Source organism: Pyrgilauda ruficollis, unplaced genomic scaffold, assembly GCF_017590135.1.
Source record: "Pyrgilauda ruficollis isolate IOZ18807 unplaced genomic scaffold, ASM1759013v1 scaffold30, whole genome shotgun sequence".
Lineage (NCBI taxonomy): Eukaryota > Metazoa > Chordata > Aves > Passeriformes > Passeridae > Pyrgilauda > Pyrgilauda ruficollis.
Window position 1 is genome coordinate 617064 of NW_024524378.1, and position 27411 is coordinate 644474.

General features: G+C 40.1%; 1 protein-coding gene and 1 non-coding gene across 7 annotated transcripts; both read right to left on the reverse strand.

Moving 5' to 3' along the window:
* Nucleotides 1-1005: 1005 nt before the first annotated feature.
* On the reverse strand, nt 1006-25254 carry MTFR1 (mitochondrial fission regulator 1). Of its 6 annotated transcripts, none has more exons than XM_041473633.1 (8): nt 25194-25254; nt 18743-18885; nt 15331-15429; nt 9970-10088; nt 6562-6803; nt 4559-4817; nt 4281-4455; nt 1006-2688 (listed from the first exon to the last, which is right to left on the reverse strand). In XM_041473633.1, the coding sequence occupies exons 2-8, from the start codon at nt 18806-18808 to the stop codon at nt 2629-2631; spliced, it is 1020 nt and encodes a 339-aa protein (XP_041329567.1). In that variant the 5' UTR covers nt 18809-18885; nt 25194-25254; the 3' UTR covers nt 1006-2628. The 6 variants fall into 6 exon arrangements, with proteins under 6 accessions (XP_041329567.1, XP_041329571.1, XP_041329570.1 ...); XM_041473637.1 differs by having other exon boundaries at nt 25223-25241; XM_041473636.1 differs by lacking the exon at nt 25194-25254 and adding an exon at nt 25120-25160.
* Nucleotides 12736-12808, reverse strand: TRNAV-AAC. Its single transcript has one exon. It is a non-coding gene; the product is annotated as a tRNA-Val (tRNA).
* Nucleotides 25255-27411: the final 2157 nt, after the last annotated feature.

Consider the following 27411-nt stretch of genomic DNA (forward strand, 5'->3'; position numbering starts at 1 on the left):
AAGCCATCCTTCCTGGAAAGGGGTCTCTCTACCAGACTGGACTTAGAAAGGCTGCTTCTAATCCCCCTTCGTGCATGTGGAAGTGTCTGTCATTGGACTTGAAATAAGAAAAAATGTTTTTTCCATGCTGGCTGGAAGTGCCTTCTACAAATCCACACTGAACTTTAACATTCCTGCAGCTTCAGCACTTTGCTGAGAGCCGAGAGCCCAGGCATGCTGGGCACAGGAGTGAAAGCCCCTCAGCCACCAGGAGCCCCTGGAGCCCAGAACGCGGCTGGGGAAGGGGGCCAGGCCCCCGAGCTGTTCCCAGCACTGCTCTGTACACAGACAGACACAAACGGGCCTCAGCTTATGTCCAAGGGGGCCCAGCATCCATGGCTTTGAGCACTTAAGGTGTTCTCTGTGGGCAGTGGCATTACGTGCAATTTCAAGGAAACAGATACACATTAAGGTACAGGGTAAGATAAGTTATTTGATAGCAACTTAGTGATTTTCTGGCACAGATGCCATTTCTTTTGCAGTAATTTTACATCATTGCTAAAGCTCACCTTATTTCTGGTGCTGGATACCTCAGTTCAGGTGAGCTGTGTCTGGTATGGATGATTCTCATGCTTCAGCCTGGTTTAACAGGTCAAGTGACATCTTGAATTTTACAAGTTAATGATTTAACTGGAGTGCCAGAGGAACTGAGTGTACCAGGAGATGGAGAGGCTGTTGAACAAGTCCCTTCCTGCTATCGTGTTGGTGAGGCATAAACTCTTCAGTGGCTCCTGAGAACCACTGGTTGGTTGTTGGTTTGTTCAACCAGCATGCACCTGAATTAACAGTGCGGGGCTGTTTCCCCCCTGCTGGTACTCCTGCTGCACAGCAAGGTAAGCAAACCAGCCCTGGAGGAGATGCAAGGAGGCTGTCACTACACTGATTTACAGTCACTGCAATAGAACGGAAACTTCTATTTTTGTGGCTACTATCATTTGTAGAGTACCACAAATCAAATATGCCATCTTTATTTTATCTGCTTTTAATTTTATATAGTGGCAATAGAGCATAAGATACAAAACTTAAAACCAAAGTTAACTTTCACAAAGGTGTTTTAAAGGCACTTAAAAGAACTGAAGGATTGGAAGGTCAATCAGTAGGACTGATGGCAGAGCACTTTGGAAGGGAGTTACATTGCGTACGTATTAACACCATTTCAAGTTCCCACCGGAAAACAAAAGCTCCTCCATGTACAACTTACATTCCAGTTATAAGCAGCAAAGCTTCCCCATCTTCAGTAATCTTGTCAGAGCCATTCAGCTGTCTTTATTAAAAAAGTGCTGCTTTTGTCTTTTCCTAGGAAACAGAAGCTCCCAGAGGCAGTTGCACTTGTCCCAGTAGCTGGGATCAGCTTAGAGCACCAAAAATACCCAAGCTCAGCTTTTCCAATGCTCATCCATGGTCAGAGCAAACCATGGCTTTGTTTCAGTGTGCACCTCAACTGCAGCTCTTGGTTCCTGAACAGCTTTTTTCACCCTGACTTGTACTTCAGCTTGAGCCTTTCTACACCTGTGGCTGGAGACATGAGCTCAGGTGCTTGGTACAGGTGTGTGGCAGGGAACAGCTGCTGCATCAGAAGGGCTTCCCCTGGAAAATGGGTTATGGGCAACAGCTTATTCCATCCCTTCCCTGCAAAGGGGGCCACAAGGGCTTGTGCAAGCCCCACCTGCCAGAAACGTACCCAGGGAGCCAAGCTGGGGAGAAGGTGTCCAGGAGCACCTCCTAGAGCAGCAGAGATGAGCTGCTTTTGGCAACTTGCACCCCACTTTGTACCTTTGTTTTCTTATCTACAGCACTTCATGCTAATTAACACATACTCTTTGTTATTTTAATCTGCTGCTATTTATTGACTATTTCAAATTCCCTTGACTGTCTTTTGACAGAGGCTCCCACAGCATGATTTTACACTTTATAATGGCCACAGGATGATTAAAGCAGGTTTTACTCTCTTACCCCTGCAAGCTGAGGTGAAACAAACAAAAAATCCTGCACAAAAATGTACTACTATGTAAAATTTAGTTGGTTTTCTTTTTTTTTTTTTTTTTTAATTTAGGACCTCTGCAGCAAGTTCAAGTTTTCACTTTGTGTCAGTAAGAAGCACAGTGCCTCCAGGTTTTCTTGTTTTCTTTGGGCTACAAATTTGCTGCAGTTAAGTTTAAAAGAAAGACTTCAACATGAAGATTTCAGTATAAAATTACACATTGTAGTGCAAATTATAGGTAGAGCTCACATAAAACTGGTATTAACTTAAGGGTGTATCACCATCATTAATAACATGTACACAAATTTTTATGCTGGTCAGTTATGCACAAAAAATGTTGTATATATAACTTAGTGTTAATAAACTAAATCCGTCACATAAATCTGAGTGGAAAGCCAAGCTTGAATACAAAATTAATACCTGAGTATAATGGTCCAATTTATTGCCCTTGATAAATCACCTACATACAAACATGTTTAGTGCCTCGTTTCTGCATTTCACATTAGATCTTTCTGTGCTGTAAGAAAAGAGACCTCTCAGTACTAGTGCTATTTGCAACATAAAATATTTTATACAAAGCAGCTTAACAGTCTTTTGCAGAATAATCTTTAAGATTTTTCAATTAAAGTCTTCATTTTTCCTGTAGACTTCAGCAAGTGTGGTCCAAACTGGAAAGAAAACCAGAAACATGTTCAGATTGCTTTCAGCAGACCCCTTGTTGAACTACTGTCTATCCAAGCAGTAAAAGCAGAACTTGGGCAGAAATTATTTCCTTTATCACCCTGCTTCTCTGCATATGGATGTCACAAAGTAAAGGGAAAAACTTGTGTTAGCAACAGCTGAAATTGCTCAGAGGAGGGAGCCAAGGAGCTGCTGGAGCAGGGCTAGAGGCAGCTTGCTCCAGCACAGTAAAATGAGATGGACACAGTAACCCTTACACCTTAACAACCAACTGCTCCAGCCGCAGTTTACAGTGCTTCTGCTCTTACTCTATCCTGCGTTTCTGTGCAAGTCCCTTTCAAAACTGTCATACAAGTCTAACGAAGTTAGCTACTGGTAAGTAACTGATGGACAGATTTTATTAGCTCATGACGGATCAACATTCTATCATTTAATGAAAATCTTCAGCTTTCTTAGCTCTTGAGAACTTCATGATCCTTTATTTCAAAAGGTGGACTGTAAATTTCAAGAATAGAAAATCATTAAAAAAACCTGTATGAATAAACATTGCCAACTTGTGTTCTTCTTAATGACCAGAGCTGCTGAGGAAATGTGATTAATTCTTGGGAAACATCTAGCCTTTTATTTGAGAAGAACAGCCTGAACATTACAGAAATAAACCAGTAGAGGCCAAAAGGCAAGTAAGTCAACATTAATTAGCTGAAGTACTCAAAAGTCCTGAGATTTGTGGCAACGAACTGTTATTTTCCTTAAAATGTAATTCATCTTTTGGACTTTAATGTGCATTTTTTCAATTGCACAAATGAAAAAAAAAAACCTCCTTATTCTTCCTCTCTGGTTCCACAGCACAAGGCTTCAAGGATTGCAGACAAACAAAACTGGTCTATACCAGGCTGGTTTTTAAGTGTACATTGATAGAGATTTGTATTTTGAATGTTCACTGCTTAAAAACCAAATTCAAATCCATCTGCAATCAATTATTAGTCATTTATAACTTGTGCCAGGAGGTGTACTTCAAAAATAGTTTCATTTTAACATTCTCATGCTATAAAGAAACTGCTTTCATATGCTCAGCAGTTCCAATTATTAGAAGAAACTCCCTATACCAAAGAACCAAGATCCAGCAGGCATTCTGAACAATTTATTTTCCAAATTCCTAGGAATGTCTGGTATGTTTCAGGATCTTGCTTCAAAGTTTCACCTGCACCAGGTGAATGGTTAAGGTTGGTAATAACAGGCAAACTCAGTTCAGACTGGATTTGATGTGAGCCCTTAGCAATGGCTTTCTGAACATCAGATGCTGTGGTAACAGAAAACATTTTTGTTTTAAAAAAGAACAAAACTGTAACAGGACTTTTTTTAAAGCTAGGGCCAAGACAGTACACAGTCCTAAGACTTGCCACTAAAAACATTTGATTGCCAAAAGTCCTGGCATATCAGCAGTACTTCACAGGGTTTTGTGAACCTAACAAATGAGATGCTAACTTGTGTAACACCTACATATGTTAGCAGAAAGATGTAGGTTGGTTTGCACAACTATAATTTAGTTCAAGGAAGTGTTCAGAATCAAAATACTCACCAGCACTACCTCAGCCTTTGTTTGTGTCTTTGTTTCAGCCTTTGGAATCACTTTTTCTGTTTCACCTTGGCTATCATTTTGGTATCGATATGCAAATTTCTTTTTGAGAGCTTCTGCTATTAACGTTGCAGGATCTGCAGGCTGAGACACTTTAGGTTTTGTACCTTCTGAGGATCTAGAAAAGAAAATGGTATCAGCATCTGTCTCACCCTGAAACAGTTTTAGAGTCATGAAAAACAAATCATTAATGTCAATCTTGGTACACTGACATTTATTACCTTTTCACCGAGCGCAGTTTCACACTGTTCATGTCTTTGAGGATTTCTAGCATGTTTGGTACTTCAGGCTTCTTTGGCCCATTTTCCACCACATTCTGGCCAGTGTTCGTTTTTTGGTTTTTCCTCTCTTTAATGAGATCAATTGCAGACTTACTCTGACCCAGACTTGAGGGAGGGGGTGGAGGCAGAGGAGGAGGAGGTGGTGGCAGCAGTGGAGGTGGAACAGGGACAGCAGCTGAAGCAAGTGGACTTGACCCAACTACAAATAAAACATGCATTACAAGTCAGTTTACTCGTGACTATCACAAATCACACATGTCACAAATGCTCAGGTAAGAAAAAATCACTGTACTAACTTCAATTGCGTCCCCCTCTACCCCTTTAGATTGTAACTTCTGTGTTCCTAAACCACCTAAGCAGGTTCAGCTAAAAAGCCACATGAAAGTCCTTCTTGAAAAGTCAGAAGTGTCCTTTGACATTCCAGTCCTAATTCTAGGTGCATTTGTGTCCTTACTGCAGTGGGACAGATGCCATGACATCTTCTAGTTATGTTCTGCCCCTAATGTTACTAGTATTTCCCTTTCTTCTCAGAGCCTGAGAAGAAAGTCTGGAAGAAGGAAGTCTACTGAGCTGGAAGTCACAATCTGACACAGGAGCAGTGCTTCTCCCTACTTATCATCACAAATAAGAAATTAACATACAAGATTTTTCTATGTAAATTTCAGAGCTCAAACAGTGCTTAAATTGAAGCTTATTCCAGCTGTCCAAGGTTCAGGATTTTTAGGCCAGCTACTCATCTGTCTCTACTCATAGAGATTCTCACAATAATCTTGATTTTGAGTTCCATGTATACTTTAGGTAAAAATTTGTGTTATAAATATAGTAACAGTAATAACCTGACAAATAAATGAAGAAACCTTTGTTTAATTGCACCTTTAAAAAAACTGAGAAAAATCAGATCAAAACAGAGTTTTAAGGCTTGGAGTATAAAGCGTGTAAAGATATTTATAGAAATAAACACACACCGTCATTACCACGTTCTACCACAAGAGGGAGATAAAGATGATAAAATAAAAATTTAATTTCCCGAATAAACAGAGGTAAAGGGAAAAAAAATAGTTTATAGTTATTTCACATGCCCCCACCCTCCCCCTCCATAACTAAAATTCAAGAGTGAAACCAGGTGATCCTTAAAACTATTTCATAGTTTTGAATATGAGCAGTTCATGAACAATAAAGTAACTCCTATCAGTTAACAGCTAAAGGAGCATCTGAAAAATCACAATATGATTTTATACACAAACATAGGCAAAGCTGTACGTGTTAAGTGACCTTAGGAAAGAGTGACAACCAAATGCCTGTCATCTGCAGGGCCATCTCCTGCTAATCTTTCAAGACTTAAAACTGAAAGGAGTCAGAGGTGATGGAAAGAGGAGAAAGAAATTCAGGAAAAGAATAATTCTGTTTACTACCAGAAACAGTGCACCACTTTTGGTTCCATATGGACAATGTGTCTGGTCCCAGAGATGATTGCAATAAACAATTAATTGCCTTTTCTGTTACTTGAGATGTATATTACATATTCCAAAAGCATAATTAGCATCTTGTATGAATACTTAATGATATCAGAGAGCCTATTTCCTTACTGAATGGAAAGACTTCAGTGTCAGTAATTAAGTTACATTCTTTTAGTTTGGTTTAAGCCATCATGTTTATCATGAGCTTTGCTCTGAAAGCTGTTTAATACTTCCTTACTCATTCACAGATTCAGAGCTCTGGCAGATTTACAGACTTTAGGAATATTAAAAAATACAGAAAATCTGGCAAGTCACTTGTCTTCAAGACCTATTCTGTACCCCTTGGTTATTGTGCCAAACTAACCAAAACAATATGGAGAAGTGCTTGGTGTTGCAGTATCTTACAAAAAAGAATTAGCACAGTAGTAATTATAAAAGGGACAAATCATTAAGTATTTTTTACTAAGAGTGCAGCAAATTTAATACCTGTTGTCAAGCTCTGCTGTTCTTGCAAGGTTACAATTTTGGCTATCTGTGCTCTTAAAGAGGCCAGTTCGTTTTCTAGGGCACTGATCTTCTGCAGTGCCTCTTCGTTTGCCATCGCTGCGCTCCTGGGCACTGGCTCCTCTCCCGACGGGCTTTGCAGGGATGTTTGTCTGTGTGGGGGCTTCCTGGAATGATGTGCTTCACCTGGAAGAGGTTGGGTTGTTTTTAACCAAACTTCTGACCTGTAACAAAAATATCATATTTTAAGGGCTTTGAAATAGACAAAGACTAAAGCAATGTTACCTACAAATCATGGGTACAAGTTGAAGACCTGACTTCAGAAATGTTTTTATACAAATCATTTCCATCAAGACCTTAAATAGTTTAAGGTAAATAAGAGCTCCACATCCTTTCTCTTTGCATCATGAGCTGTGTTTCTTCTCTTCCCCCTGACAGCATTTTGTAGAATCCTTGGTTTCAGCAAGAAAAAAGGAATACATTTCTTCTTATCCCAATCTATTTCTCTGCCTCACACTTATTGTATATTTCATTTGAATTAAGATTTTTCTTCCCTTAAATGCTACCATTTTTCCCCATGGGCAGCAAATAGCCATTTGCAGTTGATTCCTTTGAAGAAAGAAGAGCCTCTTGGTTCCACACGGTATTTTTTTGTACTGTTTGGATTTCTGAATTTTTTTTTAAAATTTTTTTTAAATTTCCAATTTTAGCAGCATTGGGAAATATGGAGTGCATGAAACAGCTTAGTGATGCAGAGACTGCTTGCCAGTTGATGGGAAAGCATCTCATATCTAGTTTTCTAACACAGTAATTAGAACTACAGGGAAGAAAATTTCCATACAGTTTTAAAGAGTCCATGACCTTCCCTCTGCTTCTCGGAAGAAAATGTAACTCTGTTGCCTTCCCTTAATACCCACCAAAGCCCAAGCCATATTAAACACTGAGGCATTATTGAGCATCTGCTCAAACAAGACCAATAGGCCTTTAAAAAGACACCAGCATTTTAAATCTGTTTATCTCAATAATCTGAGGAACCTGACCAGTTAAAGACGTCCCTGCTCACTGCAGGGGGCTTGGGCTAGATGGCTGTTAAAGGTCCCTTCCAATGCAAGCTGTTCTATGATTCTCTAAGTAGAATTGGTAAGAATTGATGACAACAAATTATCATAAACTTTGAAACACAAAATGTGGTCACATAGTTAACTCTTCAATCTCCTTGATGTCAATCCCCCAACTTGTCAGGCATGCCAGGATTCCATTGTTCATTTAAACAGGAGAGTGAGAATAGGGCCTGGTAAAAGGACTTTTTGAAATGCGTGGAATGGCTCCAGGCTAACTCAGCCCAAATGCCCCATCACTCTGGATGAGTGGATTAAACTGCTGTTGGTGCTCATCATGTTAGATCTGCAGTTGTGCTGGACCTAAAGCAAGAGCCAAGATTTAAGGCCAGAACAAGCTCTGACCACATCAAACCAAGATTAGATACACATTTAAGTCTTCTATGACACTGACAAAAACCATCAGCACAACTTGCAGAAATTTGATCAAGGAGAATTGAATATTATCATGGATGATGAAATTTAGGTGGTGTTATCTAGACAGGAATAGAGAGCAACTCAAGCTGAGAACGGGATACCTCCTATAGCAGCCACCTCCCTGCTCTCCCTAAGTAAGGTGGAAGGAGCCAGTGGTCACTTCACTCCTTAAAACCTGCCTTCCAGAACTTCTTTAAAGGAGCAGAATAGCTAAACAACAAAGGGTATTTTCTGCTCAGAGCAGTAATAGAATTCTAAGGAGATGTCTTGACTGAAATCTAACACTATGCAAAAATACTATGCCTGAGCTGTCACTACTACTCTGACTAGGAGTAGAGGGAAAATGATTTGTCATTTAGTTGCTTCCTCTACAAAACTGCATTCACAGAAAAAAAAAAAAAAAAAAAATCAAAACCCTGTGTCTGCAAGACTGTTTACTAAATTTTACAGTGGATAAATATTTAACAGTAACACCTATGTGATCCTGTCGAAACAGAGAATTTCAAATGCCTGGAAAACACCTAATGCATACCAGCTCCACTACTAATACCGTGCACAGACGTAATAAACAGTGCACACTGAAATAGTCATATTTGCTAAGTAATTCACTTCCTGTGCTCCATCATAAGCTGTTTGCCTTAAGGTCACTATGTATCTCTAGGATTATTTTAGTCCCATCCCACATCCATCTGTCCCCGCTCCCCCCTTCCCATGCTGAGTTTCAGCAAATATGCAGTCCTACATCTTTCCTAATAGGTTCTTTGAAGCACCAAAGAGCCATTCTCCCTGTTGTCTCCATTAAATGTAATAGCTTTACAGTTCAATCCTTAAACAAAATACTTCTGTGCAAACAAAACTAGTATCGGACAGTTAATTTCCTTTGTATCAAACAGACTTCAGGAATAGTGTTTCCCAAGCAAGTGCTGATTTCTGTGACTCCCCTCTGAGCTTGTGAAATTAATGTGGCAGTGCCAGAATGTTTGTTATGCAAAGCTTCACTGTAGCAAGTCATATTGGAGGGCATCTAGGTCATTACTAACCTATTTTCAAACCCATGCTTTCAAATTAAGAACAGTATCCTCCTGTAATCTCTGAAGCCAACAATCTGTGCCCTTCTCTGACAGATTGGTTTGTTCAGAAGAAAAACCTCCTCTGCACAACAGAACTGTACTTCTGTTTCTGGACAGTCTGAGCAGCAACCTGAGTAGGACGGGGTAGAGAACTTCATCCCTTCAGCCAAACTGTTTCATGTAGCAACAGTGCTGGGTAGAACCCTTGGTCCAACACAGCAGTGCTTATCCCAGCATCCTGGACACAGGTGCTCACATGCTTCCCTGCCAGTTTTTGTTATGAAGATTAAAGATGTGAAACACAAACCACAATTTTTTCACTGTACTTAGCAGACTGCAGAGCCTTAACCAGGAAGGTGACAAACAACGTGCCAATTACTGGATTGCCAGAATGACCACTGTTGCTAATGAGGAAGCTGTACAGTTCACTGCCCCATGGTAATGACAATCTCAGGAGAACTGAGAATCACTGTTAGCAATTGTGCCATAGCACAGCAGACATTTTCATTGCTTGAAGCTATTGTGTGCAGTTCTTTCAATACATAAATAAATAAAATCCAGAGTCTTCCTTGTATAATGTCAATCTCCTGTATGTTTTCCAACAAGTCTTGGTTTCGTAATCCTATGAGTCTAACCTCTACTACTTCTTTTCCAGACCCTACCTCTGTCTCTTCTCCCAGAATTCAAGTGCTCTCTGTTAATTTGCAATGCACAGCAGATTCTCACTGGAGAGGAGTTTCTTCCTCACAGTTCAGAAGTTCAGAGAGAAGATTCTAGAAACATACCTGAGCCTTGTAGAGACTTCACCTTCTTCTTCAGCAATCCATCCCACATCAGCAAAGGAGGCCACTGCATCTTCTCTGAGGTGAGCAGGAGTGTTTCCTTCCGCGACATGAGAAATAAGCTAAATTTTAAAGGCAAGATTGAAGGTTTTAGAGTCAATACTTTCAGCCCAAGTCACATTTATGTTACCCAATACTTCTACTGAGGCAACATGTAACTATTAACACATACACGCACAAAACACATCTGTAAACTTGAAACACTTATTTCTGTCCTGTGCTCAGTCCAGAACCATCTCACTGACTTCAAACTATTCAATCCATTCTGCTGAACGCTTCACAAAAGTTCACGGCTAACTACATACACCATCACATGATGTTAATGAACACTAAAAATCCAACACAAATTGTTACCTTCAAGACAAACAAACATCAACATTCTCACACAATTTTCTGTAATAACTCAAACAGCACGTTTTAAAATTATATTCATGACCAGTAGTTAAACAAGACATTAAGGCTGTCAATACTTCTTAAGCATTTTGCTCTAATTTAGTATTATTTTTAAAGTGAAATTCTGCCAAAGTTTCCCTTTCCCTACAACTTCTGTATAAGAAGCATGTACATTGCACAGGGGGAAAAGCAAACAAGCAAAGCAATCCCAAAACCAGGCGAAAAGCCAATTCTACCAGCTCAGTAATCACAAAGACTTTGAGTGAGAGGTAGGATGCAATCATAACATTATACATTATGTGCTAACAATCTTATTTACAACATGCCAAACAAATGGACCATTTTCCTGCATGGTTCTGGCCATTAGCTTTACAGCTGTTTGAAGCCAAAGGTGAACAAGGCTTCAGAGACTGGAACCTTTCTTCAATTTCCAGTTAAGTGACCTGAATGGTGATTTGAAAAATTGTTTCGACCATCAATACTCACTCCATAGTCACAACTCAACAAAATGGTTTCAAACCTATTTTGAAACACTGGCTGCTTCCCCAGGTCAGATGAGGGCATGTGTTCAGAGTCACTGGATTCCTGAGCAGCCTGGGATCAGTATCTCAGCAGATAAAAAGCTACTGAAACAACTTTCAGTGACTTGTTCTGCTCAGTCTTTCACCTTGAGTTCCATGTCTCCAATACATACATGCCCCAGCTTTTCCTTGTATTCCATAGAATCACAGAGTCGTTAAGGTGGGAAAAGCCCTCTAAGATCAGAGTCCAGCTGTTAACAAAACACCACAAACCAACCCACAGCCAAATCTGCACGAGTTATTGCAGCTGTTCAAGTGCTGCCTGTGGCCAGCAGTGGCCAAGAAGCTGGGAATACTGACCAAGATGGTGGCAGCAGGTGGCAGTCTGCAAGGGCAGCCTGCACCCAGACCATCAGCATTCAGGTCAGTTTTCAAGGAAATCCCACTCTGTTAGAGCAAACTACTATGAAATGTTAGCATTAATCTGAATTTGTAGCAGACCTGTCACAGTAGGACTGCAGCCTGGATGAGGTGAAACCATTTCAGAAGAACATCCACGCTTATTTCAGTAGTAGCCTCTGATACAGAAGTCTCAGGAAGAGAGAAGTTGTGGGCTTGGGGCTTGTTTTTTTCCCTGGGAGTTGTTGCAAACAGCCTTAGAAATTGAGATTAGTTGCCTTCACCTCACACTCTCACTTGTATGAGAGTCTTTATCACAGCTCCCAGGAGTGCATATTGGCACCATCAGATCATTTGGAAACAACAGGGTTTTTTCCAGGTAGCATCAGCACAGATGGTAATATGTTTATCACATTAACAGTTGTGCCTAATACCATTACAGTCTGCCTCTCTTTAAAGCAGTCTAGAGAATACTATATTGCATGTTAGGATTTTTGCTGTTTGAGGTTTCCTTGGCATTTTTCTTTTTAAAATGAACAGAAATTTTCAGGACCACAGCATTTGTATTAATGTTAATAGCAATTTAAAAAATCCATAATACATTAGCCACTTTTTGCAGGTGATGCAGATTTTTCTGGCAGTAATATTACCATTAAAAGATTGAAGCCACTTTTAAATAAAGGCACTACACATACTTGAATCAAAAATAATTTTCTAAATCAACAGTAAAGAATATATTTACCACTGCCAGAACTCCTGCATAGATAAATAACTTCTAATCCAAGAATTAGTAGTAAGCCTTCTGTTATATTGTGATACAAGTTTCTTCTTAATTTTAATTCATATTTATATGTAAACAGAATCTGCTTGTTACCCTATATACAGATGTTTCTTTTCTCTATCCCTAAAAACAACAAAGCCTTCCTCAGCAGTGGAATTTTAAGGTCACGTTAATGCAAGATTTTCATTTTAATTTAAAGGTGAAAAGCCAATACCCATCTCTCAAAACCTTCACCTGCCCCTGAACACCTCTGTGACTACCCTATTCCTCCAGTCAATTCCAGCAGAAAAAGACCTGAACTTCCTCTGCCAGCACCTAAAATGGAGAACAGAGTACTGAAAACAGAGGCCCAGTTCTACTGGACGGCAGGAGCTGAATTAATCAGTGCTGTAGCCTGCTTTTCTTTCTCTGGAAACTGTGTAGTTGCTTCCCCCACTTCTTCCTTCCCAGGCTTTTTGCCTTAGTGTGCATATATGCTGCACACACAGACACGTCTGAGGGCTGCAGACCCCTCATGGATTTCTGAAGACTATGCACACTCTGGCACCTCCAGTTGGAAGGGACACATAAAGAATCATCGAGTCCGACTCCCACAGAAAGAGTCAGCCTCGCCAGTGTTTCCGCCCGGTTTCGAACCGGGGACCTTTCGCGTGTTAGGCGAACGTGATAACCACTACACTACGGAAACGCTGCTGGGCAGTGCGGCACGGCAGGCTCCCTGCTCTTTTGTTCGCTCCACGAAGTGCGAAGCAGGACAGATTTTTTAAAACACTTGAGGACAGAATAAAAACCTCGTTTCAAATTACTAAAACAGTAATGTATTAAACATTTGGAAACACTTCAAGTAAGACAAACTTGCTGTGATTTTTCAAATTAGCCCAGTAAATTCAGATGTTTGTTACATGCACACCAATTTATTAGGAGACTTCCACTGAGTTACCAGGTATCCATCAGACAGGAGAAGCATGGGACTAAAACAAAGATGCTGTAGCTGAAGGGTGATATCTTGAAAAACACTACTACAGGTTTGAATCTTCCTAGGCTATACTGGTAAGTTTAATTTTATTTTCTCCTAAATACTACATATAAATCTAAGAAATATGACACAAAAGATCTATATGAACTATTTTCATTTGTTCATGCCATACAGAGTGCATAAGGCACATAAGCTCTGCCGCCTCCTACTGAATATGCAAGCTGCATTTCAGTATTTAGCAGATTATTTAAATGTTGACTATGGCAAGTTCTACAGAGTCAGTAGTATTCAAAGATCAAAATGTTTGGCTACTATTTTTTTTTCAGACTAGCTGAACAAAAGCATGCTAGAAGGTAAGTATGGACATTACAGAGATATTATTTCAGTGAGTCTCATCCATTTCCTTATTTATCATAAGGAAAATGCAGACCTGTGAAAAGCCTGATGCTCTGGGGTAAGAAACACTGATTCCATACATGCACCCTCAGATGATGCAAGTAAGATTTGATTTGTTTTTTTTAAATAGAATGACTTACAGCAAGGTTCAGTTCATGGTCCTTTCATAATAGAGCTAAAGCTGGCAAGAGAGAAAGAGGAAGAGACAGCTATAGGAAAGTGTCAGTTGCAACAGCATGAAAGCAATCGAGATCAGTACTGAACTTCACTATAGAATCTTAATGCTGAGATAAAGACACAAAGAACAGATGTTAGCATCACACTTAACATGTTCAGCAGTTTATATATTAAAGTAGTTTAGAATCTGCACAAACCATACAAATTTCAATGTGTTTCAAGGCTCAAATTTTGGAACTCCTATTTCTAATTAAATCAACTCTCACAACTGTACTTCTGTTTTCAGGATCCTCTCCTTTCACCTCACAGAAGGTGAATGCTTATACTTAGTGTACCCACAAAGCTGAATGAATGTCTCTTTAAGAGGACTAAAAAGGCAAGTACTATATTTATTCTAACAGACTCCTGACCAAAACATATTTATGTATTTATTTATTTCCTTAAATACTAAAAATAATCAGGAACAGATTCCCCAGATATATCTTACCATTCCTTGCAAGAACATAAACCAGAAATGTCTTCTTTTATGTACCATATTAAGAGAAGTCAGCATTAGGCTAACTATCTGCAAATGAGCATTTTCTTCCCTTGTATGGCCTTTACAGCACAGAAAATCAAACACATAGGAGGACTTCACTACCTTTTAAATCTGAGGCACAGGGAGCCTTCTTGCTGGCAAAACACTTACTAATTATATACTCAATAATTATATATTACTAATTATATATTCAAAAGTTTAATCCAGTATGTCGTTTGTTGTCCTCACCTGCACAAAATTCCACATTCTTTTTTTTTTTTCATCAAGCCACTAGAAATGTGAGATGGCTGTCCCAGTTTTCTCAATGTAATTTTTTAAGAGAGGCAAAATGTTACCATGGCTTTTACTATCACACCAATAAGGCTTCTATGGTAATCTGAACTATCTGGTTTTGCTACTGTAATTTCAAGTCTAAATATTGTTCATACATTTCATTTATGATAAAGAAATTAATTTAAACATTGAAAAATTTAGCAGTGTGAAAATTACTATATCTTAAGTGTGGCAGCTGATTCCCTCCATTCATCTTTACACTCCCCACCCTTGCTCAGCCCACGAAACATTCCTCTCTCAGCTTAAATTTCAAACACTAAATGTCTCCAATTCTATACCCACCCCCTACCCCTAACACCAGAGTTGAAGAGATTATGTGTAACAGCTTCCACTTTCCCATCTGTTCCTGAAAGACTCATTATGAAAGCATGGGTTTTCTCTTCCTTAAGCTTTTACACTTGCTCTTTACCCTACCCTTTCACCTACACAGTGCTAGCCTTGTATTTTAAACAAAAGCAAACAGGGTACTCATGTTATCTTGTAACTAATTTTTTGATTTCTGATAAAGTTGTTTATTTTCCCAAGTATTTTTAATACTGTTCATCTTTACATGCCTCTTAAGCCTAGCTTGTAAGTACTGCTTATATAAAGAATTTTCAATCATTTTTCTCTTTTATGAATTTTTTTCAAATTTCTTATTTGGAAAAAATCTGAACTGGAAGTAGAGGAAAGTAGGCTAATTCTCCTATATCTAGTTTATCATATCCTACTTTTACAAACCTTCTAGTCATGAGCAAATCCCTTTACCAGTATAGTGAGAAACAGATTCTAAATTGCTGAGAACACCTACCTGAAAGTGAACTCTTGGACACTGTATAAGAGAGAGGTTAGTACCAATTTTTCTTACAATACTTCGAGATGAACCATAAGGCTTGCTTGACCAAAGCACCTGCATGGGAAAAATAAAGAAGCCAGCTGTTAAGGGAACTGAGTTTTGTATCATATTGTAATAGCTCTCCCTTATTCTTCTATACCATGCTTTTGCTAAATATATTTAATAATTCCTTTCATGCTGGAGTAGGATATAATGTTTATACACTGAATTCTGTCCCAGTGAACTCCTTACATTCTATCCCCTAATTGGCACAAACACATCATCAGTACAGTACAGCCAAGGGTGCTTAAGGTCAAGACAGCCTTTGTATAAAGTCTGAAGCCAAAACAATAAATCAGGTAATGCAGAAGACTTCAGGAGCTGAAAGTATCTTCAAAAACACAACATTCAAATTTTCAAGACAATAAAGAACCTGCATTCAGTGAGACACCTCTTTTTATAGGGTTTCAAGAACAGCCACCCATTCATTAAAAATTCTTGAAGTCGCATAGTTCTTCATTTCTCAAAATATTTTTTTCTTTTTTAATTAAGAGCTCTTCTAAAACAGGAATAGTGTCTATCATTCTTAATGAATATAAGTATTCATATATACATATAAGTATTATATAAATATTATGTAAGTATTCATACAGCTACAATAAATATGAAAATATAACTGTGAAATTAAAGAGCAAAGGAAAGTAAAATGGAGAAAATGAGACAAAATTTTTGTAAGAAAGAAACTTTGTCCCCTGCTCCCAAAAAAACAGACTCACCTAGAGGAAACTGCCCACAGCAGCTCAACACACTAGGCTTCATTACAACTGTTTCTACTGCAATTTACATTTTCTCTATGTTGTTTCAACAGGGATTAAGTTTGCTTCTTTTTGTTGTATTTAGTATTTACAACAGCCTTATGAAAGGAAATAAAATGGGAGTTTAATCCTAGGAGAATACTGCAAAATGAGCCAGAAAAGAAGCAAACACCCCGGAGAGAAGTAGGAAAGATTTCAGCACAGGCAAAAGCAACAAAAACAATGCAAAGAAAGAGAAAAAGAATAATGAGAAGACTCTAACACAGGGTACATTGTTAGTAAACAATTAGAACACTGTATGGTAATTTTAAAACCTTGGCCAGTGTTTAATTATGGCTGTAAATATGAATTTACTAGTCAGATTTTAGGTTTTAAAAAAGCTTTAAGCAAACTTGACATCCTGGTAGAAGATTGCCCAACAAAGAAAATAGGAAAAATCCAGGCTGTTCTGACTGGCAATGGCAATACTGCCTGTATGACTGTAGCGGTGCTGTGGGAGCTGCATAGCACACAGCTATATTTTAATATACATAACACACAGTATATTTTAATATACTAAGCAAAATTCACTACTCACAGATGCTGAAGGTTCTCTTAAAAAGGGAAGTTTATGTTCCATGGTATTGATCCCCAGATTATTTCACAAACTTCACATAAACATGCCTATTTCTAATTTCTATCCTTCCTTCCTCTGGCTTTACTGGAATGTGAAAATTTTGACAAAATAAATGTGCACTGCACATATGCTACACTACATCCTCACAAGAGAGCTGCAACTTTGCCACAAATACACTTAAATCTATTTTTTTCCATTCTATAAGAAAATACATTCTCTTGCTTCATACACTGCTAAGCTGAACACAAATTTTTCAATGCAGAGTAGTCTATTGATGCTGCATTTTGGTTGCCTCAACCAAGATCTCACATTTGTGCCTATCACCTATTTGTTTACATGTCTGAGCAAACAGCAGGTAGATCAGTGGCCTTCAAAAACAATTCACTGAAAAACAGCACCACAGTAATAGTCTCATCACTCACAAGTGATTCTGATTTAAAGCAGGAACTGTTGGGAAGAGACTCAAAGTGATGGGGCATTGTAACAAATAATGACAGTCAAAAGAAGACTTATTAAGTTGCAGAAGTGCTTCCACAACAGCAAGACAATCTAGACTACATGCTGTATTACCAACACAAGTGCAATTCATTTTAAACAAGCAGCAAAACTTGTTTAGATATTGCTCAGACCACAGACAAGTTGTTGACTAGCAGTCAAAAATATTTGGTTTCCAAATGCCCTCGGGGCTCTTCAACAACAGTGATTCGGTGCACCAAAACGCTGAATGACTCAGTTTTGGTAATACAAGATATGCCAGGACATTATTTTCAGAACACTGAATGCAAACTGTGCCACAAAGGGTACAAGTAAAATCAGTTCCCTGCTCAGCTGAGATGAGGTCTCAGCACTGCCTTAACCAAGTTCACACAACTTCTTGTTGACTTGAAGCACTGGCTGAGCAAGTCTGCAAAATGCTACTTAGTCATACACTGCTATTGCATCAGTGCTTTGCTGTTGTCTAGAAAAACTGACATTTGGAAATGCAACTGCATTATCACAAGCTTGATCTAAGTAGAGAATGGAGAGAAAAAGATTAAAAACTTGTTTATCTCCCCATTTAGGCTGAAATTGCTGAATTACTAGTGTTATAATGCAACATATTCTCATACTTTGAATTTTCAAAGTGACATGGAATCTCAGATCAAAATTCATATAAAATACAGATTCTTGTTGTCAATCTTCATTTACACTGTATAAACAATTTGCTCTCCATAGATTCCCAAGACTGATAAAAGGTTCTACCACCATAATACTGACTAAATACTGCACATAGCTGTTAAGGATTTGCCCATTCTTAAAACATTAAAATACTTCAAAAACTTACAGGGATTACTGCACTGAAGTCAACATTTGTACTCAAAATAGCTTCCTAAAGGTCAGTGACAGAGAAGCTGATGTGTAGCAGTTCTCTGTCTCTCTCAGCTCAGCATTCAAAGAAAACTCTCTATATAGTCTCCTCCAAGAGGAGAGCTATGCAGGCCTGTTCCTCTGTTTACCCAGTAAAGAACACAGCTGCATTGCTCTCATGTACTGTTACGCCTCCAGAAGAGGTAACTATAGCACACAAGAGGTAAAAGTAGCACAGTTATAATAATCTCAGTTTCATGGGGCTTTTGTATCTCCAAGGTAAGAACAAGAAAAAAGATTATTTTTTATCACTGTTAAAAATAATGGAATTCTCCTTCAGCTTCAAAACACACACGGAAGTCCAGCATGAACTGCAGTGTTTACAAAGTAAACAGTTTATTAGAACCAGAAGGAACTGCGTAGCATTTTTAACACATTTATTACTCAATATTTCAGTGTTCAAGTCATAAAATTGATTTTTCAGCAATGCAGAATCATCCCAGTATTGAGTGTACCTAAAGTGTTCTTCTAGATAAGCACAAACTAAAACACATGAAGCGCTTGCTATACCTTATTTTCTGAAAACACGAAGGAAATTTGAAACACTTACTGATTCCATGTTCAATCCAATTTGCTCAAAAGCCATCCTAATTAAGCGCTTCAGCCAGCAAATCATCAGGACTGGAAAAGGCCTTTCCGAACTTGGATTTAAGCCTTCCAAACCTACAAGGCTGCCAAGGTTCCATAGTAGTTCTGAAATGAGACACATAAGAATTTTAGATGCATGTTGTGGAACATGTACAGAAGTAAACTGTTAGATTACTAAAAAAACAAGCTTTAGATACAAGACATATTAGATGACACCAATACCTTGTACTGCAAAGCAAAGGTGTTCAGAAGGCATCTACTTAATACAGGTAACAGTGACTTTTTAGAAGTATTATTTTTATAGAATCATAGAATTGTTTGAGTTGGAAGGAAGCTCAAAAGTCAACCAGTTCCAGCCCTGCTGCCATCTGCAGGGACATCTTCCACTATCAGGTTGGCACAGGGCCCCATTCAGCCTGGCCATGAAAACTTCCAGGAATGGGGCATCCACAATTTTTTCCACCAACATGTTTCTGTGCATCAGCACCCTCATGATGGTACGTATCTAATCCAAACCTATCCTCTCTCAGTTTAAAGCCACTGCCCCTTGTCCTATCACTGCATGCCCTTGAAAAAAATTCCTCTCTAGCTCTTTTGTACTCCCCTTCAGGTACTGGAAACAAATCCAAGCTGTTGTAAAGTTAACAATTAAAAAGTTGGTGAAATGACTGCTCACTTGAGCTTGGACAGATGATGGCGTTCAACGACTCTAAGTGAGCATCAAGCCCTATGGAACGCCTGCAGATGGGGATTAGCACTAAGACTGAAATGCCATCCTCATATCTAAAACTCATTTCTATGCAGGAACAGACTGCAGAAATCTGATCACCTCTCCTGACTCACATTCTCTGACAGCTTTGTTGTTCCTTCCTTTTTCCTACAACTAAGGAGAGAAAGGAAACATGGAAAAATGACTAATGCAGGAAAATGACATGAAATACTGCAGATGTAGGACATGAAAATATTCAAGCAGTTTATAAGATCAGACAGATTTCAAATTTTGTCTGTTTATATACACTTCCATTCACCTGACTCAAGATGGTTTTATTACTCCTCTAGCAAAGACAGTGTACTTTTTCTTTAACTGTGTTCTACACCAGTCATAACCTGGACATCACTGAGAAGTGTATGCCACCAAAACAAGGAAAGGAAGCCACAGATTTGGTTTACATTTCTTTTGTGTAGCAGGCTGGAAACAACACTCTGTTGATCCACCCTGAGCAACGTATTTGTAGTATGAACAACGGTGTTGCTGCAGTCACTCTATAAACAGACAGGGATGACTAAAGCAATGCAGCAGCAAGGAACTGGTACTTGGGAAGTTTGAAAGTCACGAGATGGAAAAGCCCTGCTGTTTGGAGAAGCCAAACAAGCCCTACAGTTAAACCATCATTGTTTCCATTACAAATTTATTTCAACAGTTCATAGTTTCTTAGTAATAACGTACCTCTTGTGGAAACTTGGCAGAAACAGTACAATCTAACAGCTATCTTTTTTTAGACAGGCTTAAAAGACAGTTGATATTAGTTTCTCATCATCACAGGATCTTCTTTTGTTTGTGACTAAGCTCAGAAGAAACTATTAATCTACACCAGGAGATTAGAATGAAAATGGCAACTGTTACAGGAAAAACAATAGGGAAGAATAATGGGCTAGCTACCAAACAGCCATGAATACAAGCTACACTCATTCATAGTAAATATATAAGTCATGGACTTCTTTATGGAATGCTGGAGAAGTCTGTTAGAGAAGCATTACCATCTACTTGATCTATTATTCCTTTAGGCATCTGTTATTCTTCCCTTACACAACCCACTGTATGGATCTTGGATCTCACTGCACCTGCAGTGTTCTTAAAACAGGAAGGATACAATGCCCCACACTGGATGGGCATCGTATCTGGCACTGCAGCATGCAGTGACATAAAAGAGAGGAATGCTCCTTTAAAAGGGGAAACCTGTTCCAGAGGTGTGATTACATGGGACACACTCCACCTCATTCCAAAGTCCAGACTTGTTCAACAAGCAGTGTGGAAATCAAAGGAGGAAAAAACAAAGTTGCATCAAGGCAAATTCAAACAAAAGAAAAAGGTAGGGTACAAAAAAGTACAAAACTTGTAATAGTTTTGCTGAGCAACTGCAAAGACAGGGCTGGCTGGGAAAGGCAAGTGATAGGACTAAAAGGAATGACTGTATTCTGATACATTGGTCTTTCAGCCAGCTCATAGGTTTAAAAGAAGTCAGAGTCACATTTTTTTCCAGGCAGAGAAGAAAATATATGATTTTGTTCCTGATGAAATGAGAGGTCCGAGTCTAACAATAAAGGCAATTTGGACAGAAGTGAAAAGTGAGTGTTAGAACTTCCTCCAGTGAAATCAGATCATGTCCAGAAAGTTTCCAAGAATTTAAGAAACTTAAATGCAAACAGGTAAAAGAACAACACAAAAACAGACAAGATAACCAATTAAAAGCACAAAACCAGATGTAGAAAAAAGTAGCACAATACGAGGATGACAGAATAGTATAAATATGAAGTAGTAAGCTAAAAAAGACAAGCTACAAAGCAGGTTCCATCTTACTGGTATAAAGAAGTCCTACATGTATCAGCAGTAAGAGGCAAGAGGGACAACCATGATGCAACAGGAAAGAAAGCAGTGTGTGATATGGACAGTCAGTAGGTACTCAGTGTTTTCACCTGACAATGGCATGTAAGACAGACAGGTGTTAGCAACAATTACAGACAAAGCTGAGAAGTTATAAGCATCCAGGACAACAGTATCCAGTGAATTTCACCTTGCAAAGTTCAGAAACTTGTCAAAGAAATTTTTGAAATATTGATAATTAATTTCAGAAACTTGGTCAATGGGATTCAAAACCCCAGGAATAAAAGAAGGAGCATGATGACACAAAGCACTGGAAATACTCCAGAACACTTATCCTGCCCTAAAATATTAAGATGACCCTTTATAATTCCAGGTTCCAAGACTCTGATGACTGAACACAAAAGAGCATGCATTCAATGAAACAACTACTTCAGTAAAGCGAATATTTATAGTTCAATTTGTAAGTTACCGTTTCCTCTGTAGCCAAAATACTTAAAGTATTTGAGACTGGGGTCATCAAAGCTCTTGTCAATGACCTGTCTGTTCTTGCAGAAGAAAGGGACTGAAATCAATCTGTAAGAGAACAGAGTACCACCCAGTTCCTGGATTACCTTCCTTAGCTTGTGGCACTAAGGAAAACCACCATGTCCGAACAACCTCCAGCTGATCTAAAAGAAAAACGCTTCTAAGTATATTTTTATATGATTATGAGTTTACAGAATTATCTCCAGGCAAACTTCATACTTATTTCTTTCAGACTATGTTGCACTATACCTTTCTTCACAAAACTATTTCACAATTGGTTTATGTGCCAAGAACAGACAGGGTTCATTCCAAAAGAAACTGCTGGACAGCAAGAATGAAATCATTAGCAAATTCTTCTCTTGTGCTCTGTATACATGTCATTTTCAGAAGCAGAAGTTAAACGTTTATTGCTTTTAGTAAACAGAATAATACTTCTTTTAAAATAGTGATCTTTGTGGTATTTATCCTCTCTCTTCTTGGTGCTACCTACAGTAAAAAGTTTAATTCCCCAAAAGTTTCCATAACTCAATTACTACAATGAAGAGCCCTGAGTGATACTAATATTGCCATAAAAAAGGTCCTGCTCTGCCTCAGCAAAACTATTGCAAGGATGAGCAGCAGTCAAAGACAAGATTACCAAGACGTCCAAGGAGCAGTAACAGAAAGAATTACATTTCACTGCATAAAGCATGAAGGGGTTGGAATTTCACAGGTTCATCTCAATGAAACCCAGAAATTAGCAATGCTGATGAACTTTCTTACTGATATGGAAATGTGGAGGAATTCCTTGGTTTAGAAAGGAGAAGGTCTACATTTCCAAGCCCCCTGGACCTTGTTTGCCCCTACTTTTCCCAACCACTTTTGCAGGCTCTGTTCAATGCTCTCATATCAAATATCAAGTCTACAAAGCTGAGAGATAATACCACTTATATATGACAAAAAGTTCATTAAATAAATATAAAAGCTCTGGAATCTCTACACATAAGGTATAATATCCAGTAAATATGAACAGAAGCCCTTTGCCAGGCTTTTTAATGAGTCCTACACACGAAAGATTAAAAGAAAATCAGATGCGACTGCTTTCAAATTGAAATTCTTCTGAGTTTTTGCAATGTTGTATTTATCCAAGTCCCCTTCAAAGCATGAGTTCTTGCTCTTTAAAAGATTTATGATATTCATATTTTTTTTTACTGAAGCTTTCTCTCATTCACTTAAGGTCCATACAAACATAAAAGAGAATGACTTAATGGGATTGATGGAGATTAGCCTTAACAAAGAATAAACAAAGGTATGAAATCTGAAAAATGAAAGGTGTAGTCTCTAAATTCAAAAGGCATAACTTTAAGAAGTGTAACATTTTCAAAGAAGCATAGGTTCAAAGGAATACCAGCCACATAAAAAATGAAATGCAAAAAGACCAGGCTCCTCCTTATTTGAGCAAGAACTAGGGCAAGCGTATCTACTCAGTCTTTTAGACTAACACATGACCCAAGTCCATCTAATAAAATTACATCTACAAGGAAACATTATTTAAAAAGTAATAAAAAAAAAAAAAAAAAAAAAAACAAACAACAACAACCAAAAAAACCCTCATTATCACAACAGCCAATGGGCAGAAGAATCTTTGGATAAAGGACCAGACTCTGTCCCAAACTGACACAGACCAGCTACAAGCAAAGTAAACATGCATTTGGCAGAGCTTATATAGCCAGAAAGAGGAGTCTGTTTTTTTGATGTGAAAGCTACAAATAATGGAGCACCCCAGTACTAACAGAAACACCTGTCTGGAAAGATATGAAGAGAGACATAGAAGTCAGTAAATACTGCAAGGACAATCTAAACTAGTACTGGTATGAAATTTAAAGCAGGAATTGAAAATCATACCTACTTGCAACAGAAGTTGCTAAAGCTTTCTTAAAAATACAGCCCCATCATATTTACCTGAACGTGCAAAACCCTATTAATCAGATTCCATTCATGCTATCCCATCTTGCCAGCTAAGGACAGAGAATAAATAAATATCCATGTTTCAGCACTAGTTTAATCAAAAGCTTTTGCTCAGCAATGATCAAACCTGCACAGTGCACTATGATACCACTGACAGGTAAGTGAAACCCTTCAACACCTATAGACCACAAGGTATTACATGACAGAGACAGCCAAACATCAGCACTTCCCTGATGGACAGACAGACCAACCTCCCCACCAGCTGCTGTGAATGTCAGTCTTTCTGCTACAGCTTTGAGAGACAACAGCAGGTAAGTCTTGCAAACAAAAGGGTGTATTTGTCTGAAAAAGCATTTAAAATGTCCAATTTTCCCCCCAGATATCTCTCTGTGTAAAAATGCTGAGTTCCTACACAAAACAATCATATTTTAGCTAGTGACCCCTAAAAAGCACATTATTTGCATTCAGCAACAAGTAACCAGAACTTTTAGACCTGATGGGCAGATAACTCAGCTGACTCATCACCTAGGTAAAAACCAGTGGGGATCAGAAAACGTAATTCCTGTTCATTTAATCTTTGTAAGTCTTGCCTTCACAAGAACTGCAGAGCACTCTGAGGACAGCATGTTAATATTAATAAAGTACTGCTGACGCTGTCAGGCAGAGATCAATGCACAACGATTGATTTCAGCATTCAAACTCTAATCACCCTCAATATTTGAAATTTCAACAGCTCGTTAAACAAAATGAAAACACGCACCCAGCAAGTTACTCATTTATGACCACTATAGAAGAACTTGAGCACGGCAATAGTATCACTAAAGGGGCATGGTGTTTTTATGTCTCTTTTCTGTAAACTTACACTGCTTGCTGTGTAAGTTTACAGAAAAGAGAAATAAAAACACCATGCCCCTTAGGGCTCATTTTTCCTCTTATACGCCAACTCTCTATTTTAAAGCGTCCTTAAAAAACTTCCCATATTATCTCCACATGATCTTGTATTTACGTTATTTCCCGTGACCTGTCACCTTCTCATCACAGCAGTTTCCCTGCACGAACAGAAGCTTCGGCCCAGCACCTCGAGGCGTTTCCACGGTCCTGCCGGCACCTGCCCTACCCGGGGACGGCGGGGCCGCCCCGAGCGGCCTGTACGTGGTTTCAGGCAAGCTTCCCCTCCCGCACCGCCCCTCGCCCGGGATCGGCCGCGCCAAGAGGGGCCGCCCAGGTGGAAGGAATGTGATGCCCAGGAGGAAGGAAGGGGCTACCCAATGGAAAAGGGAGAATCTCGGCCGCGGCCTCGGCCACTACCGCCGCCGTCACCCCCCTCGCCTCGCCTCACCCGCCGCCACGGCCGACGCGCTGCCTCACCCGCTGCTCGCGCGGCCGCTCGCGACCCTGCCTCGGCAGCCAATCGGCGGCCGGCTCGGCGCCGCTCCGGCCAATCGCGAGCCCGGCGGCGGGCGCGGGAGGCGGGACGTGGCGCGCGCTGCGGGGGCGAGGCGCTACCCGGCAGGCGCCGAGCCGGCAGCGGGCGGGGGAGCCGCCCCGCCCCGCCCCCCTCGCAGTCACGTGGGCGGGACCCGCCAATAGGGGCGGACGCCGAGAGCGCCGCCGGGATGGGCGGTTCGGTGGGTTGGGTGTCGCGGCCGCGGCACTGTGGGGGTCGGTGTCAGTCCGCTGGGATAAAGGGCACGGCTTCGGGCCGTGCCGGGGGAGGTTGGACGTCAGGAGGAGTTTGTTCACAAAACGGGCGGTAAAGCTTTGCAGTGGGCTGCCCTGGGAGGTGGTGGAGTCACCATCCCAGAGGTGTTGAGGAAAGGCTGGATGTGGCACGCAGTGCCCCGGTGTAGGTGTCAGGGCGTGCTCGGCCGCAGGCCGGGCTCGATGGCCTCAGAGGGCCTTTCCAGCCTCGCCGGTTCCGCCGTTCTGCGGCGAGCGGCAGCGGCTCCCCCCTGTCACCGCCGGCAGCCGCGCTCGCCTGGTGAAACACAAAGCTGTGCTTCGTGTCAGGTGCTCACAGGCAATGTCTGTATCTGTGACACGCGTGGAAACCGACCATGGGACAGTTATAAAGACGAATTCTAATAACTGAGGAAGTAAAGCATGGAAGAAGGCCTTTGAACCTATCCTTTGTTCGCAATTAACCTTTCTGAGTCTTAAGTTGATTTAGGAGCATTTGAATTAAAGATTTAAGGATGTTGCTGTTTGACAGGAACTTTCTGCTCGTAACCAAGCCTTAAAGAGTTTTGCAATAATAACCTTTTGAAGTATAGTTTTAGCATATTGTAGTAAGGAGCTTTGAAACTGTAGCTTTAGAATATATAAAAAGGAAACATGCTTATCTCAATGCCTTAACAAAACACTGAAAAGCAGCTTGAGAAAGGAAGATGAACATCAGCTCAAGGATTGATAGTTTCGACCAAGGGAAGCTGGACATCACTGTTATGAGATTTATAGTGCTTGCAATTAAAAGGTGGACCCACATCTGGAATCTGGACCTCACCAGCTGGGAGACTTCTTTTGGAAGCCAGACCCCCACCATCTGGGGATGCTCCTTTCTGGGATACATCCTGAGAAAAACTAAATCACAATAATGTATAGAATTGTGACATAAAAATTGGGAATAGAAACTGCTGAGAAAGCTTACGAGTACCCCTGTAAATACCTGTAAGCCTCAACTATCGCCACCGTGCAGTTGGAGGGAAAGCTTCCCCCCCTGTACCCAGCGCTGTATTGCTCGTACTTCATATTAATTAACAGATTGATTGCTGCTTGAATATTGGCCTAGTCAAGCTTGTCATTTATAACAGTGCGGTGGTGGCGGGGCTGCTCCTGGGCTCCTCACAGCCCCGGCGGGGCCGGCCGGCGGCCCGCGGCTCCCTGAGGGCGGCTGGCGGCTGCGTCCCATTCAATCCTTGTGGAAAGGAGGGCCCGGAGCGCTGTGGGAGCCGGGCGGGAAGTCAGGATCGCTGTGCGGCAGGTGTGATAAAGGGGAACTCAAAGTTTCTTCGTGCTGAATTGATTTAAGCATTACTTAGCGGGTGTTTTCAGCTTTAGAAACTACTGAGAACTTCTGAGAACTTTAACCTTCGCACTTTATTTTAAAATGCTTGAGTATGTGGAAGCAGAAAACCTTTGCTTTTATAGGGATTCAAACCATCGTAAAGGATCAGTTTGCTGAACCTGGTGTTGTTAGAGGGTTTTTTCAGCCTTAACGATGTCTTGATTCTATTAAACCAAATTTAATTTCGGTTTCTCATGGGGTGGGGAATACCCACTTCAGGTTTCAAACCAGGAGATGGGCACTCTCTGTCCATACAGCATCAGCTGTGGTTCACACTAGAATGTTTTACAGTACACGCTACACTTTATTTGAGCACTAAATTCAACTTCTGGTGGTAGCCGTCTTTGGAGAAAAAAAAAATAAATCCAAATGGAGCTGCGCGAGGGGCGTGTTTCTGGACTACAGCCCTCGGACTACACCTCCCGGCCTGCACCGCGCCCCTCCCAGAAACAAAGAACTCGATTGGCGGAAGGCCGCGCTCGGTACGCGCCAA

Excerpts from the sequence above, each read along its gene's own strand:
- MTFR1 (XM_041473633.1), bottom strand. The coding sequence starts at position 18,808 with ATGATTTGCTGGCTGAAGCGCTTAATTAGGATGGCTTTTGAGCAAATT. Across the intron at positions 15,430-18,742 it reads TTGGATTGAACATGGAATCA|GTGCTTTGGTCAAGCAAGCC; the intron begins GTAAGTGTTTCA and ends TTTCCCATGCAG. Across the intron at positions 6,804-9,969 it reads GAAGTCTCTACAAGGCTCAG|GTCAGAAGTTTGGTTAAAAA; the intron begins GTATGTTTCTAG and ends TTTTTGTTACAG.